General features: G+C 38.5%; 1 protein-coding gene across 1 annotated transcript in view; it reads left to right on the forward strand.

Annotated features, from left to right (window-relative positions):
* The window catches only part of DCLK1 (doublecortin like kinase 1), a gene marked incomplete at its 3' end in the record, with an annotated part of 53544 nt that overhangs the window by 27865 nt on the left and 9326 nt on the right, over nucleotides 1-16353 (forward strand). Inside the window, exons 7-11 of the mRNA XM_010174298.2 lie at nucleotides 3713-3859; nucleotides 8936-9069; nucleotides 9759-9836; nucleotides 10491-10587; nucleotides 12412-12492. Of these exons, the coding sequence (XP_010172600.1) occupies nucleotides 3713-3859; nucleotides 8936-9069; nucleotides 9759-9836; nucleotides 10491-10587; nucleotides 12412-12492 (537 nt within the window). The remainder of the gene's footprint in view (nucleotides 1-3712; nucleotides 3860-8935; nucleotides 9070-9758; nucleotides 9837-10490; nucleotides 10588-12411; nucleotides 12493-16353) is intronic.

Genomic DNA, 16353 nt, shown 5'->3' on the forward strand with positions numbered 1-16353 from the left:
GCTTGTTCAAAGGTACCTCAGTACTCTTGCACAGCATTATAATCCAGTGTAGCCACAGCTTCAGCCTGCATTGACGAATCCTTCATCTTGGCCCCATGAGGTGTGCTAAGAAGTAAAAGCTGTGCCTTGTCTAACATGCCAAGACATAAGCACATAGCTGGTTTTATGGGTGCAACCTGCTGTGCTATTCATGTTTGAAAAATATTCAAACTGTAGTCTCTGGTGGATTTTTAATCAAAGTCCTACTCATTTAAATAAGAGAGGAGGGGACCAAATCTTACAAAATAACTAGCCTAAAAGATATATATATACAGAAAACCATCCATTATATTCCCTTTTTGGAAAAATCTGTGATTTTGCACTCTTTCTTCTTCAGCATTGCTGCATATGCCAAGATATTTATGCTTTTAGTTATGCTATAGAATGGCTTTATAGACATCTCTATGGTTCAGATATCCTAGAGAGAGCACTGTTTTAATGTTCTTTACTTTTATGTGGAATAATAGAAGAAATAACCTAATCCTGGGAAGTGAACTTCGTTTCTTTGAAGCAAAAATCTATTCTTAATATTTAATTGGAAATAAAAAATACTCTTTTTATACTCTGTGGGCACTGGGGAAGGTATTTCTGGAAAGACATTAATTGTTAATTCACCGATTGCTGACTGTTACCTTTTCATAGCGTGCACTGTTAGAATTGATTAACCATCTGTTAGTGACTGACTTTTGAAGACCTGACTTTAAATCAGACTCACAGACAGGAAAGAAATTCAAGGAGAAAAGGCTTGATACTGCAAAGCACGGTTTCAGTTAATACCACCCTGCATTAATTGGCAGTAACATGTTTGACATAAGTGGCTGCTGCAAGTACTGCCCTCACCTCACGGCAGGCAGATAGGCCATTCATTGCTTTGTAAAGTGTAAGAAAAAGCACTTCATAAATACAAATATAAACACATTGCAAGTGGTGCTTGTAAAAGGAAGCAAGGACCTGGTTTCTGGCACATTGCCTTTTTACACAGTGAAACAAAATTGTTATTCAAACCTAACAGGGGTTTGGCCAATTTAACAAGCAAGATTTATTGCAGAGTTTCCTTTACTGCTCCAGGATATGATTTCACTTTTGCAGAAGAAAAGAGAGATTATATCATTTACATAACAAGGTAATAAATAAATAATTGGTTACTACACTTCCAAGTGTACTTCCTCATGTGCACAGATGATAAAAACTGCATTCAGATGTTGCTGGTCCCACTTCACTCCAGAACAGGGGATTTAAGACTGAAATGTCATCCTGAACTCACCCCTTGTGCCTGAATAAATGATAGTGACCTGCTGTGTGAATCAGCTAAGCAGAACCTTGCAGGTTAAAGTGCTCTTCTGGGAAAGGGAAGTCTGAAAGCAATTCTCCCTGATATAGCTGTCAGCTCTGTTAACTCTTTCCAGGATAGTGCCTCTCTTGTAGCAGCAGAGAATCCCACAGACTGAATATACACTCTCTTTTCTTACCAGGCTACCTGGTAAGAAACTTCACTAAGTAGACTGCTTAAATGGAGAAAATTATTTTGCTTCAGACTGGCTTGACCATCTGTTAATGTGCTCTTCAGCCTCTATCTTTTTCTAACTTTAAGTTTCCCTTTCATGTGAACATTTGTTCTTTTTCTTCTGTCTTTAGGCCAAAATTTTCCCTTTCCTTTTTAAGGTTCAGCTTTTTTCATTCTTCCCCCTCACATTTTCTTTGTTGGTAGGCAGATCCTTTGCTGATGTTATTGACACTTCTCCTGAGCATCTGGAACATATTAGATAAGACCAAAGATCTGTCTAATCCACTACCTCATGTTAAAAAGCAGCTGGTACAGGGGCTTCACAGGAAGGAGCTTAGGGAAGATAGATTATTTATCCCACATATTTTGCCACATGCTGATATCTAATACTTAGGGATCAGTTAATGCCATGAAGTACATGGTATTGTACTTTTTCCAAATATTTGGCCTTTGTCTCTAATCCTCTATCTGGTTTAGTTTGGCCTTTTCTTCCTCCTTTTCCTTGACACTATGTATCTTGATATATCTTGATCAGTCACCAGCCAGTGTAAGAGGTTTTGATGTGGTCCAGATTTGACAATGGCTGACTGGAAGCAGTTTCCAAAGCTGGGGTCTTGCATCTGCAGTGGGAATAAACCTGCCCTGGCAGACTTAAGATGCACCTCAACAATGCACAATTTTTAATTGTTTGGAGTTTGGAGTTTTTTTAAAGTAATGTCTGTTTTCCCAGGTCTGAGTCTTTGGTGATTGTCTTTTCCTACCTTTTTCTCTGTCGTTGTGATTCCTGGAAATTTTTTTTTTGTTTGTTTCTTTCCCCTCTTCCTTTCTCTTTGTGAAAACAGTGCTTAATCTGAAACTGAGCCTTAAAAATAAAATCCACCAAATAACTTGACGCCATTGATAAAATCTTGAGAGTTGTCAAAGCTGGGACTCCTCTGTTGCCTTTCCTATTTTACCTGCTTTTTCTTCAAAATACAGTCTCCTGTGATATATTTTTTTCTTGATATTTTGACCGCAGAAGGGGTTTTTTGCATTGTTTTTGCAGAATTATAATTTCCCTCCCCTCTTTTTTTTTTTTTTTTTCCTTTTTTCCTGTTGGTCTGTGTTTCCTTTATGGTGCTGCTTTGATTTTAGCCAAAGGCCCAATACATCTGAGTAGTATCTCTTAAAAGCTGTTTGTTTTTTCCTTCACTCTGTCAAGTTTCCTCCTTAATCTCTTCTTTAAACTTCTTTTTTGGTCGTTCTCCAAGCACTTACATGTTCCTCCCACTTGCCGGCTCAGCTCTGGAAATACAGTCCAAATGTCATGGCTGCCTCAGATCCTGGTAAAGATCATTACAATTTCGAGGACTTCCACTTAATTTTCCTTCTTTTCTTATTTCTTTCTCTCTTCTTTCCTTCTGTTTCTTTCACTGGCAGTAGCTGTTAGCTGAATTAGCACAATAAGCTGGAAATGGGGCAAGCTGCCATCTGTGTTTGTAGCTGTAGTGAAATGCTAATGTTAATTCTTAAATGTGTTCCAGTATGATTGTCTTACGTATATACTGGGAAGTTATTCAGTATTAGCTGCAAGCATCCATCACACTACCAAAAACTTCACATCTTGTGTAGACGAAGTAGTTTCTAAACCCCGCATTTTCAAAGTTTTATGAGATGGAAACAGACTTTTAAAATAGGCTGGAAGTGATGACAGGTAGCTGGTTTGAGTTTTACTCAGAATTTCTTCATTCTTCTGGAGTTTTGTCATGTTTTGGGCAAAAATTTTATGTCAGCCTGTTTGTGATTATAATAGAATGGCAAAGGTTGGTACACAGCATCGTGACAGGCAAGTATGTAGACATGCAGAAATTTGCAACAGGGACTCTGAACACACAGGTTGGCAAGTGCTGGATGTGTCAGAAAAGCAGTAGCAACTGGGAATGGTTTGCAGTGGAGATTCTGGCCTCTTGGCTGACCAACCCAACCATGACAAATGGTTCTGAAGTACTGATATGTTTAGCTGCCATTGTGGGGGATGCCATCACAGTACCCAAAGTTTATAGCTGCAGGGAAACTGTGCTGCTCCTCCCTTCTCCTCCTCCTCTATAAATGATGCTTCTTTATCTTCCCTAAATTTTTCAGTCATTTCACAAGCAGTGTTGCTCATATGCCATGGTCATTTTGTTCCAGGGAGGAGATCTTTTTGATGCTATTACTTCCACCAACAAATACACAGAACGGGATGCCAGTGGGATGCTTTACAATCTGGCCAGTGCCATCAAATACCTTCACAGCTTGAACATTGTCCACAGGGATATCAAGCCAGAGAATCTACTGGTAAGTGAAAATTTAGCTTTTGGTATTGTTGATAACTTGGGAGCGTGTGAGAGAAGGTCTGTGCTTCTCACTCCCTCCACAGACAACCCAAGTTCATTTCAGTCTTTTAAGTCATTGTTCTTTTAATTGTAAAGCTCTCCTAAAAATAACCCCTATCACAAAAAATACAGTAACATCAGCTGGTGTGTCTAGACTGTTCCCCAGGACACAGCAACAGAGTTGTTCTAGTGATCACTAGAAGTGCCCTTTCAGTGTACTGCAGTATAATTTCAAGCTTCTCATAAATACAAAGTTCTGTCCTCAACAGACTATCTGTACTTCTGCAACTGCCTCAGTAATTAGCAGCAGTTCAGTTTTACAAACCTGGTGGGCATGAATATTACGTCCTAATCATGTAGTACATCAGGGCAGAACCAGGAAGAGACTTCAGAGTCCTTCCTTTCCCTCCTGCATCTCCCAAATAATCCCATAGCACTTTTTTTTTTTTTAATACACTTTACTAAAAAGCCTGAATCTTCCTTTTCCTGACTGAATCTGTATGAGCCCTATCCACTGAAGACAGTGAAAAACATACCCTGGCAATTAGTCCTTCTGAGAATTTTGCACTCTTGAATGCAATAGTCGTGTTCTCCAACTGACATAGTTTTATTTCTTCAGAGAAATTAATTTATCCTGATTATTTCACTGTTCTCTGAGTTTTCCTGAATTTGCTGACATGTTCCAGTATGAAGATATTCCAATTCTTCATATATTCTGCAACCGTAAAACAATGTTTAAGATACCTAAAATATCAGTTCTCTCAGCTGTGTGCTGTCTGTAATGACTTGGTGCATTTACTCCTGCTTAACACTGAAGAGGTTTTATGGGAACGTTGACTCAAGTAGATCTTAATACACTTCCAGGCAGTGGGATTTTTACAGTTGAGGTTCCTCTAGTGGCAGGTGCCTTTATAGTTAGTTTTGGGTGAGGAAGTAGCCTGCCCTTGTTTTCCAGAAACTGCTAAAAACACATTGGGTAGATGTTTGACTAGACACTGACGGTGGATACTGCTTTCGCAGCCCTTGTGCTGGTGTTCATAGGTGGCTGCACGCAGAAGTTACAGCAATCGCACACCAGGATTAATTAACGCTGTGACTTTGGCGTGTGCAGGAGGGGCTTGGTCTGGGGCAAGGCTTCCCCTGCTGCTGTCTTAACATGTCTCTAAATGCCTGAAGTCTGACAACAGTGGAGTTAAACTTTTGAGAGAAGAGGGGAAGGTAGGCAGGAGGTGGGGGCAACAGGGAGAGGATTAGATTTGCGTGCCCAGCTGTCTGTGGTAATTACCCACTACCAGGAATGGTCACACTATTTGCATCGTCGCTGAAATGTTTCTGAGTGATTTTTCCAGTGTTGTGCGTATGTAAAGGTCCTATGTTGATACTGATGCTGAGCAATAAGGATGCAGCACCTAACCTCTTGCAGAATCCTGACTCTCAAAAGCCAGCGCTGGATTCACAAATTATATTAATTCTCTAAGGCTTATCAGGTCCTTGGAAGAAACAAATGCTGTTTCAGAAGGGTGCTTTGGAATGAGACTGACCTGAGTTCTGACCCTGTCTCTGACATTGGCTGTCTGTGGCCTTAGTGTCTCTTGACCTTTCTGATTTTATCTTCTTACCTGTCAAATGGGATGAGTACTTCCTTGTATCACAAGATTGCAATTAGGGTTATTTTCATGGCATTTATAAAACACTTGCAAAATGCTATAAGGGTCTTAGCCTTTCTCCTGCTAAAGACCTTCTACGTGCCTTCTGTAGCCTGCCTTTTGCTTGCAGCTCTCTAACCCTTCACCTAAGTGGTCATTGCAGGATTTTTCCCTTGTTGTTCTTGTGCTGTTGCTTTCATGCTGTTAGTGTCGCAGTCTTGCACCTGCGAACCCCATAAGTGTTGTTACAGCAAGTTCTCCTGGCCACTGGTGTGAGAACGTGACCTTTTTCCTCAGCCCTTTTCCTACCCATGGGTTGTAGCTTTAGGTCTAGAGGAGCCTATAACAGACCTGCCCAAAGTAGAACAGCTAAGCAGGGGGGCAGCATCTGCCCTGATCAATACATGCCCCAAGGCTAACAGCCCCACTAGCAGGAAAAAACAGCAGGAAGGATGAACAAGACCTGATAAAAGCTACAGAGTTACTACAGGAAAAATATGGGTTGTGAAGGGGAACATGCTGCTTTGGAGAGGGTGTCCAGAGGAGCCTGCTCATCTGGAGTGTACTTATTGCATCTCTTCCTGGCTCCTGGAAGATCTTTCCCTTTCACCTCTTTCTTTTCTTTGTTTTTTCCCTTTCCCCAAAAGTAACTTTCACACTTAGAGCTGATGTGTGCCATCAGCTGTAGACACTGCTGATAAATGTTTGTGACTGTGAACCTGTCTCAATGTCCTATCTGTAACACCAGTTATTTCTACAAGTGCTTAAATATTCCTTGTTATCCTCAAGGCATGCAAAGCCCACCTAACAGTCAATTGTCCAAGAGTTTAGGGTATGCGGAATACCTGTGATTTTTTAGCTTTTTTTTAGTTCTCCAGAGAGTGTCTTCCATGTTTTAATTGGAACATTTTTCATAATTGCTGCTATTTAGCGCATTTATTTTGTCAAGTCGTGAGATGTCTTTATAGCCATATAATAAACCCTAGAGAACAACTTCTCTGACTGTTGCCATCTGCACTGATCACAAGAGCAGCTTAGAAAATACTGACAGTCTTTATAGTAATAGGATACATATGGTGGCACACAATTATGTGTGGCTGCATTCAATTAGTGTTGTACAATTACAGAGTTTTATTGCTTAGTTAAAACAGTGAAAGCACTACATAGTAGGTAATTTGCACTAATTCCCATTTCTTTAATTGCCCTTCAGTATTTAAATGCAGTGGAACATAGATAGCGTTTATTCTGAATAACATGAGCATTAAATTATCTTTCACGTTCCTTTACTGGCAAGTAACATACCACAGCTTCATATTGGGCTCCTCTTTTATATGGACTTATAACAGGGTGAGGAAAAGTTACTTTCTTCATTTTTACAAGTCAACTGAAGTAGTTTTCCAAGAAAAGTAATTCCTGGAAACAGATGGGGCAAAATACTAGAAAATGCACAGCACCAAGCCTTCTGCATTGGTAAATATCGTCAAACAAGCCTTTTCCATAGTTAATAGTTAATTTACAGGATATATGAGATATACAGGATATACAAGGTGTGGTCTGTTGAAGGAGGGAATTTATGAACATTCACTAAGTTAACACAACTCAGAGAAGGCTTTGTAAAAGATAACTGCGTGAAATAGAATATGAGATGCTAATTAGGCTGGATTCAACTCTTGATGTTTAAGTGCACACTTTACATTTTTCAGCAAGTGAATATTTAAAGCTCTAGTCTCTAGCCTTTAATTAAAATTGTTGTTGAAATTAGATTTATTACTGCCATTTCAGAGAGTACTTTCTTTAGTTTCAGGAACCAGATGTATTTAACAATCTGTGTTTTTAATAAAACCATAATTGCTTTTTTTCCAGTGTGTTTCTATAAACCTATCTTTTTTCTGGCTTAGTAGCAGAGAAATGTGAATCCATATCAAATTGCTGGTCCTCTTAAAGATCCAGTTGTATTATTAAAAATAATATCAGGAAAGGAGAATAATTTTGTCTGCTTGTGGCTGTATCACCTGGTAGCAGGGGTTCAGGACAGAGAGGGGTTTTCTGTCTAGACGTGACTAACTAATAAAGGAGAAACTTGAGGGAGGCTGTATTATTATGAGCTATAGCAGATCTGTAGCAAACAGTGGCGATAGACTTCAGGATTTAATTTTTGCACGAAGTGAACTGTTCAGGGGCCACTGTTTGCTACCTGTTGTAGAATTTATTGCATTTTTGTAAGAAAAAATCCAGAATTTCCCTCTGCAAACAGTTGTAGATAAATGTGATTTGTGATGTAGGAGTAGCTGTTCAAGATGGGCATTAAGGATGATTTCAGTTTTGACTGTGAAGTAGGACATCTTCTAGTTTTGTGCAGTATTATTGCTCATGGTTGTCAGGATATCACTGTTGGTGAGACAGGCTGCATGGAGTTTGATTTGGGTTGCAAAGTAATAATGTGGTGCATATATATACTTTTAAGAAGACCTCCTGTAGACTATTGCCATTTTTTAAGGTGCTGTTATGGTAAATAGCTTTATATTGCATCATAAACAATTTTGAAGTAAGAAGCAAGAACCCAAACCAGCAGTTGGATTAAAGAAAGACTCACAGTCTAGTGTTTAATTTAGTCTTTTCATTTTAAGCATTTTTTCTATGTTTTCAGTGTTTGCAGGTTTGGAGATGTTCTTTCACATCGAGCCAACTTTTAAAATTGTGTATTTTTAGCTGATGTTTCTAGCTTTTTTCTTGCCTTTATATCTAGATCACCCATAGAACTCCTTAAAAGATCACGTTGCTGATGTGAAGATAGTGTTTTAAGACAGGATTTTCATGCATACTCATTAACAGCCCTTCCACTGATGATGATGGTGACATACCATTAAGATATTGATTGGTGTTCAACAGTCATCCAAGGAGAGGACAGTGTTTCTAGGTGAAATAGTCCAGACAGGTTTGCCTCTCGTGACTTAATACACAGAGAAGAATCTGTTGCTGCTATCAGTGTGATCATTGTTGTATTATCTATGAAGTTGAAATTCCTGTGCAAGCCTTTAAGCTCCATGCAAGTAAAGTGAATAGACTCAAAAACCCTACACTGTGAATTGGCTGTCAGTGGGGAGTTAACTTATGAACGTCACTGCTGGAAGGTCAGACCTTTTAGCTTTTAGCAAGTAGTATGTCCTTTGTTGGCCAGGTAGTGAGGTAAGTCTTACCCAACACTGTGAGTGTATTCAAGGGAGGTTGTCCAAATGGTCTAGGAATTTTCAAAGCAGGCAGAGAAGTATGTTGTAAGTAAGGAGGAGAAAAAAGACTGTAAATTAGAAGGAACATTTCAGGCAGTTAGTAAATTATATAGTAGTTACCTTGATGGTACTGTGTTAAACCTTTGAATTTTCTTCCTGATTTAGGTTTATGAACACCAAGATGGAAGCAAGTCCCTGAAGCTAGGAGACTTTGGCTTAGCAACAATTGTGGATGGACCTCTATATACTGTTTGTGGGACCCCAACATATGTAGCTCCAGAAATCATCGCTGAAACTGGGTAAATCACTTCTAGTGATGATTCATTGATGTGTACACAGCGGAGCATGTTCTCAACAATGTACGAGATAAAAGTTCTTGCAATTAAGATTCTATTGTTGCCTTTGCTTGGGAATGATGCAAAATCACAGCTCATAGAACAATTTAGCTGGAAGGGACCTATGGTGGCTATCTTGTCCAAACAGCTCAAAGTAGGGCCAACTTTGGAGTTATATTAGGTTCCTCTGCCAGTTCTTGGCCTCAGACTTCTCAGCTTAACACTAACTTACTAACTAGCCATTTGCAGATACAATAGAAGTAATTCTTAAGCTGTCCCCAGAGACTACTAACTACTGTTCACTGGATTTTATTTCATTATCATGTGTTGTCCTCTTCTGATTTGTTCGATAGAGTAAATGCCCGCTGGCTTGAGCAGTCTTTGTCACCTTTGCAGGCTTCATGTTGGCAGATGTCGCTCAAGAATATTGCACAACAGCTTCTGTGAACTCCCTACATTCTGATCTGATGTGGTTTTAAGATGTAAATGTAAAAAAGATTTGAAAGCAGAATTTGGATAGATTGATAGGACATAGAGGAAGTTCAGATGAGAGCACACGAGAAATTATTAATAATTCTGAAAATGTTTCCTCTGTTCTTGCACTGTAGTTCAGAGGAGTCGGATGTCTCTAACCATGTTTCTCACACTTCCAGATATGGCTTGAAGGTGGACATCTGGGCAGCGGGTGTGATTACTTACATCCTGCTCTGTGGTTTCCCTCCATTCCGTGGGTATGGACTGATCTATTCAACCATCCTGTTCTGTGAATTGGTCCCTGTTCTACCTGTGCAATAAGCACAGAGATTCCCACTGGAAAAAGTTCTCTGTTCTTAGAATTTGTTTTTTTCCCTTTGCTCTTCATAGTAATAGTAAGTAGTAAAAACCCCATAAACTTCTGTGATTTTACTGTAAAATCTCTGTCTCATGTTTATTTATTTTAGTTTAAACTTCATTGCATTACAAAACAAGAGCCTCCATTACGGGTTCTGAGTGCCTTTGACTGATGTTTAAAATACACAGTGAAATAGGCATTTTCTTTCATGGACCAAATACAACATATTTTGTGGTCGGTAAAAGGTAATTAAAATGGAAGCCACTTAATAAAGACAAGTCAGATTTTTTTCTCCCCCTCAAAGCAGTTGCAAAGTTGTTGACAATCCTAAAGAGAAGCAGGTTACCTCAGAAAGAATGTACCAAATGCACTTTGTTTTACGATCTCACCATTCACACCCATGGTTGCATGCTTTGGTGGGAATCAACTGCTTCCAAAAGCATACTAAGGGATCGCCAATTAAAAGCAGTTTCAAGAATTCTATTAAAACCAGCTCTGGAAATAATTTCTTTGTGGGTTTTGTTGTTGTTTTTGTTTGGTTTTTACTTTACAGAAGTGGAGATGACCAAGAAGTGCTTTTTGATCAGATTTTGATGGGACAGGTGGATTTTCCATCTCCATATTGGGACAATGTTTCTGACTCTGCAAAGGTAGGTTTATATAGTGATGATTCTTTCTTCTCTAGTATTATTACCAGTCCCAGTATCTAATGAATGTTGTTCTTTCACAGTGCTGTATTTGACATGTTTCGTAAATCTCCTGCTGTACCTATAAATTCCTCTGTGTCACCGAGTATGTTGTCGTTTTATCACCGTCTGTCTGTTAGGCGCCAGGTGGTTCTGAAATGGACTCCGTCTCTATATGATGTCTCACACAACAGAGACACCAGCAGCCCTTATTGATCAAGAATAATTTAAAGTAACTTTGCTTGACCTACACTTCTCAGATTGCAAGCTCTCTGGGACTGTGCTTTGTATGTACTTATGATGGGGACCAGGTACCAACCTGGAGCCTTTGAATATTGTATAATAATATTATAGGGAGGCTGTTTTCCCTTTATTAAGCCCATTAGATGATATGTCTGTTGTTTCTTTCTGTCAAAGAACTGGGCCTGGCATTGCCCGTGACTCCTTATTGTTCTCAGTGTGGTACAAAATGCAGACTTCTGTCCAACAGTTCATGGGCCATAGCCTCCTGGCATATGACACGAGAGGTAGAGTTTCAGGTGTGCTAAGGCTGATATAATACTTTTCAGATACAGATCCTGACAGAGTTCATTATACTTGCAGAGCAGATCAGGTTTTTTAGCACTGGAGCAACAGCTTAACTCTCAGACGTTTTAGGGAGCTGGCATTCGCTATAGCCATATCATGTATAAATATATATAAAGAGATAATACATATCTGTATGTAACCAAAAAACCAAACAAAACCAAACCCATAAAACTATTAATATAATCATCCTGTAGATAAGTGGAAGGCAAATCCAGGCAAAACTGTCTTCCTATTTCTTTCAGTGTGACAGTGTTTAATTAATCACAAAAAAGAAAAAAAAAATACATTTGGAAGTGCGTGCCTGTAATGAAAATAGCATTCTGCATTCCGAATCTTCATTCTTCAGAGAGTTACATCCTGCTTTTACAGATATGTGGAGGGTGAACTAGCATTTGACCTGTTAACTAATGGGGTTAATGAATGAAATACAGTTGTAGAGTTGGAAGGAATCCTTTAAAATACACCTTGTGTTGTACCAGGCTATTTCATAGCATCATTGAGAACACTGCAACTCCTTTGCCAATGGTGTTCTCCTGTGAAACTCCTTCTTCCAAATAGTTTAGACTTCTGTTTTGAAGCATTAGACTATTCGTTTAAGTTCTCCTTATTACTAGGAATTAGTAACTTTGGTCTTTTGTGATCATTTGCTCTCATGCTGCCATCCTATTTTCTGTGTACTCCACTCACTAGTGGAATTAGTTCTTCATTTATTTACATGTGAACTGAAAACTAGGTAATAGCAGAGGAAATCAGAAGATGAAAAATAATGTTTTTAAGTGTTGCTTTTTGTATCTTCTGTGTCATTTATAAAAGAGCTTATAGTAAAATTCTAGATTTATGGTCTTTTTTTCTTACAGAGGAATTGGCTTTTTCTTAATGGGAAGCTAACCTAATTTCATGCGACCATCTGTTTTGTACATTAACTGCTTTTCTCTTAAATGGTGGCTACAGAACTGTAACTCTGAAATGTCTTCTAGATTTTCAGGGTACTGTTAGATACTGATTTAAAAGTTCAGCTTGAAGTTCAGCAGTTCATAGTTGTTCTTTTTTTTACTAATCTTAGTATATTTCTGCGGTTGGTAGTTCACTCTCTCTTTGAGTACTCTTACATAATCAGTTGAAGAGCACTTCAGTGAATTAAAACTGTTGATTTTTCTTTGCAAATGTTCTTAAAATTTGACCCAATATTCCATTTCTCAGGAACTTATCACAATGATGCTTCAAGTAGATGTAGATCTGCGATTTTCAGCCTTGCAAGTTCTTGAGCATCCATGGGTTAACGTAAGTATTTTCAGGCTTGCAGATGCTGCTTGTAATTTGGCACCTTTGAGCGCTTTTCTGTCAAGTCCTTTCTATGCCCTTTTGGAGACAACACATTCTAAAAATGCCACAGATTTAACTGGAAATAAGCTGGATTACAAGCTGGTTTAGTATATCGTGCATACCTTGGTGTATTCAGTATTTTATGCATGTTCAGCTACATTTTCTCTGAAATATTTTGGGCCGGGTTTTCAACAAATCTCAACCACACTTGACAAATTTATACCTCTAACAATCAGCTTGTGGGTTCAGTGACACATTTTGCTTTCCTAAAATCAGATGGACGCAAAAATCTGACAGTCATGATTAAGAGCTATTGAAATATAGTCCATAGTGTTAAGCCTACTTGATCCAGCATGAAACAAGGAAACCTTTTGAATCATATTTAGTTTCTGACGTTGAAATATGCATATATTTATGTGCAGCCATATCCATTTAATCTGAGTTACCATGAAATAGCTATTTATGTATCCTGGCTTATCTCTAAGTGACTGGACATTTGCCATAAAAGTGGTAATCAGTAAGGTGGCATACGGATAAATCTGACAGAGAATAAAGAGATTTCTCTTTAATTAATGTTCAGACAAGGACACTACTTAATATTTGTTAATTATTTCAGACTATCTAATAGGTCTTAAAAAATTTGCATTACAAGAAAAAAAATGGATAAAATAATTTCAAATTCAGGAGGGAAGATTGAGAAAAAAATACAATTGGCACAAGCAGAGGAAAAAAATTAAAGGAGAAAGAAATAATGTTTCATTTTGTTTGTTGCAAGTTTGAGTGTGCAGTTCTCCCTGGAATGCTATTTACTCCCTCATCTGTAATCTTTTTCTTACTAAAACACTATCTAAAAATTTAAATATACAGTAAACTCAAATGTTAATCTTTTTTATGAACGTGTCTTCCATGTATCCCAGAATAGTGCTGTTCACATCAGTGTTCATCAAGTATATGCTTTAGTCTTGGAGGCTCCCTAGTTGCCCAAACATTTTTTTTTTTTTTAATTGTAAATGCTATTATCATGCAGAGCACTTCTGCAGTGTGCAAAGACTGCAAGGATCCAGGACAATGTCTGATGAAAATCTTTTCATTTTTAAGATTACATTCAAGCAGCTGAAATATTAATTTTCCTTGGTGCCAGGTGCTGTCCTTGGACATAGTGTTCTGTCACTGTTTATAATGACTTTTGGTGACTGACATGTCTCTCATTTGGTGGGAGGAAAACGTGTGGGGATTTCTGAAGTGCTGCTGAGGAAGAGTTGGAAGTGAGTGATCAGAAGCCGCAGAGAGGCCAGGTCACCCACAGTGTCAGTCTACACACTGCTAAGGTTACTGAAACATCACTTGTTCACACCACACAAGGATTTTGTCACTAGTCTTCCTTTTTTTCTGAAAAATACATTGGAACTGTTAATGGTCACTCCAAACACCTTTTTTTTTTTTTTACCTTCAGTTACACCACGATGTATTTTAGGAAGACATTTTAGTGAGATGCATTAGAAAGAAGAGGTGCAGCTCTTTGTCAGTAATGTGATGGTGTGCAGGCGACATGGCAGTCTGTTCCCTGCCCTCGCCGGGGCCTGCTGATGGGGAGGGATGGGGAAAGGGGCCAGGGACTGAAGTCTATGAACACTCCAGAGCTCCCCAGAGCTCCACTAACCAAACCTGAGCTCTGGTTACTGAAGCATCCTGGCAAATTCCTGGGTTTCTATGCAGTAAGTTAAAATGTGGAGCCCTTTGTCAGAAGTTGCTGTAGAGGCCAAGTATAAATGGACTCGAAAGGGAGTTTGATACATTTTTGGAGGATGAGTCCATTAGTGCCTATTAAATATAGTGGTCTAGATACAATTATTTTCTCACAAAGTTCTTAAGCATTTGGTTGGCAGAAACTGGGGGATATACCAGTGAAAGTTCAAGATCTACTTTTCTTCGTTAAATGTACTATTTCATGAACAGTGATGATGATGCACTGTTGGAAACAAGAGATTGTATTCAATTCACCTTTGATCTAGTTCTGCTGTACTTGTCATAGTAGATTATAATTCATAGCATACTTCTCATGCTGATTATAATTCTTTGCAATCAAAACCTGTAGCAGTTCTGTCCATAAATAAGTAAAACAAATATTCCATGACAGTTCTGTAATTTTGTCTTTTCTGTCTAATTGCTGCTTTTAGCAACTGAGACGAACCAGTATTTTGTCTTTAGCAATACTCTAATGGTAGTTCATAACACAGATTAAAACATCTTTTGAATTCTCTTATATATCCTCCAGATATTCTTTTCTGGAAGGAGAAAGGCCAGCAGTGGGACCAGTTCAGGAAAGTGCTTGGTTGAGCATATTCCAAACATCGTTCCTATTTCAAAACATCACACTGGTAATGCTTAATATTAGGCATAAAATTAACTAGATGGCACTAAAATCCTAGTTCATTTCAGGAGAAATAAAAACATGGCTCACTTGAAACAGGTGCTTAAATGCTTCTCAGACCCTGAAGTGGGCCTGAGAAGTATGCAGTAGATAGTCTAGCAGGGACAGTCAGCTTGTGTATGAGGCAGAACGATGCAATGATGTCAGATCAAACCTCACATTCCCATAACATCACCAGCTTGACCAACTGGGAGTCTGTCGCACAACCTTCCTGTGCCTTGTTTTCCCAGCTTCAGGACAGGGAACTAATATACTCATCCCTGTTTATAAAAGGCTCTGCAATCTATGTGTCGTAATTACCTGAGCAGTTACCTGCAACTTTTGTAAAATACTGTCTTTCTGAGAAGAAATGGCACATGGAGTTTTCACTTAACACTGTGTTTTCTCAGATAACCTGTTTAAATACTTTTCTGTGGCACCAAATGCTGGACTTTACTTTTTCTTTCCTTATTTTGGTTTTGAACCTATTCAGAGTGGTAAACTTGCAGCTAAAATACTAGATAGGACAGCTGGCTTGAAAAGCAGGCATGTGTTTTCTTCAACAATTTTAAGAAACATTTTCTGTCTTTGATCAAACCTTTGATAGAAGTGTTGTAACTGCTTACACTGTATAAAACCATTTTGTAGACTGTAAATAACCATTCTACTTTATAGCTGCTTACTATGTGATTACTTGGTAAATTGCTGAGATTCCTGGAATGTGCTTTGACAGTTTCAGTAAGAGCCAACTCTCATTTCAGTTTCAGTTTTTGTCTATAAAAATAGCTGGAATCCTCTTGGAAACTGCAAAACTTGCTCTGGTCCGAGTCAGACCAGTAAAGCAGTTGCTATGTCAATAATATTCCAGCTGTTTTCAATTCAAAAAACTGAAAAGATGTTGGCTATGTGCCACTGCCACAGATGGAGATCTTGAATTCTAAATGCAATTCAGCAACCTCCATTTGGTTTATTTGGATTTGTCTCTCCTATGCAGTACACTTAGACCTGGAAACAAATCCTTCAGTTTATACTTCCCCTACAGGGACCCCAGCTCTTTCCTTTACCTGCTCAAATTCTTTGTAAAACCAAAGAATTATAAGAGAGGTTGGAAGCTTGAGGTCTGGCATATTAAACATTGATGATATTGATAACTTGAATTGTACTATACAAGTTACAGGGTAGACCTACTCTTTTTTGTTGTTGTATAAGTAGTAAATATTTCCTAATACAGCATTTAGCAGTGAATGCTGAAAGGGATGTATTGCTTTCTTTAAATCCTTCTCTGTTAAAATAATCAATATAAGATGTGGTGTGTTGTTGGTGGAGGAGAAAGATAGCACACACCAGCCTAACAAGAATTAGGGAAACTGGAGCTTTTACATATTTCCTTAACTATATCTGCCTTGGAA

Source organism: Antrostomus carolinensis, unplaced genomic scaffold (assembly GCF_000700745.2).
Source record: "Antrostomus carolinensis isolate BGI_N321 unplaced genomic scaffold, ASM70074v2 scaffold3498, whole genome shotgun sequence".
Taxonomy (NCBI): Eukaryota; Metazoa; Chordata; class Aves; order Caprimulgiformes; family Caprimulgidae; genus Antrostomus; species Antrostomus carolinensis.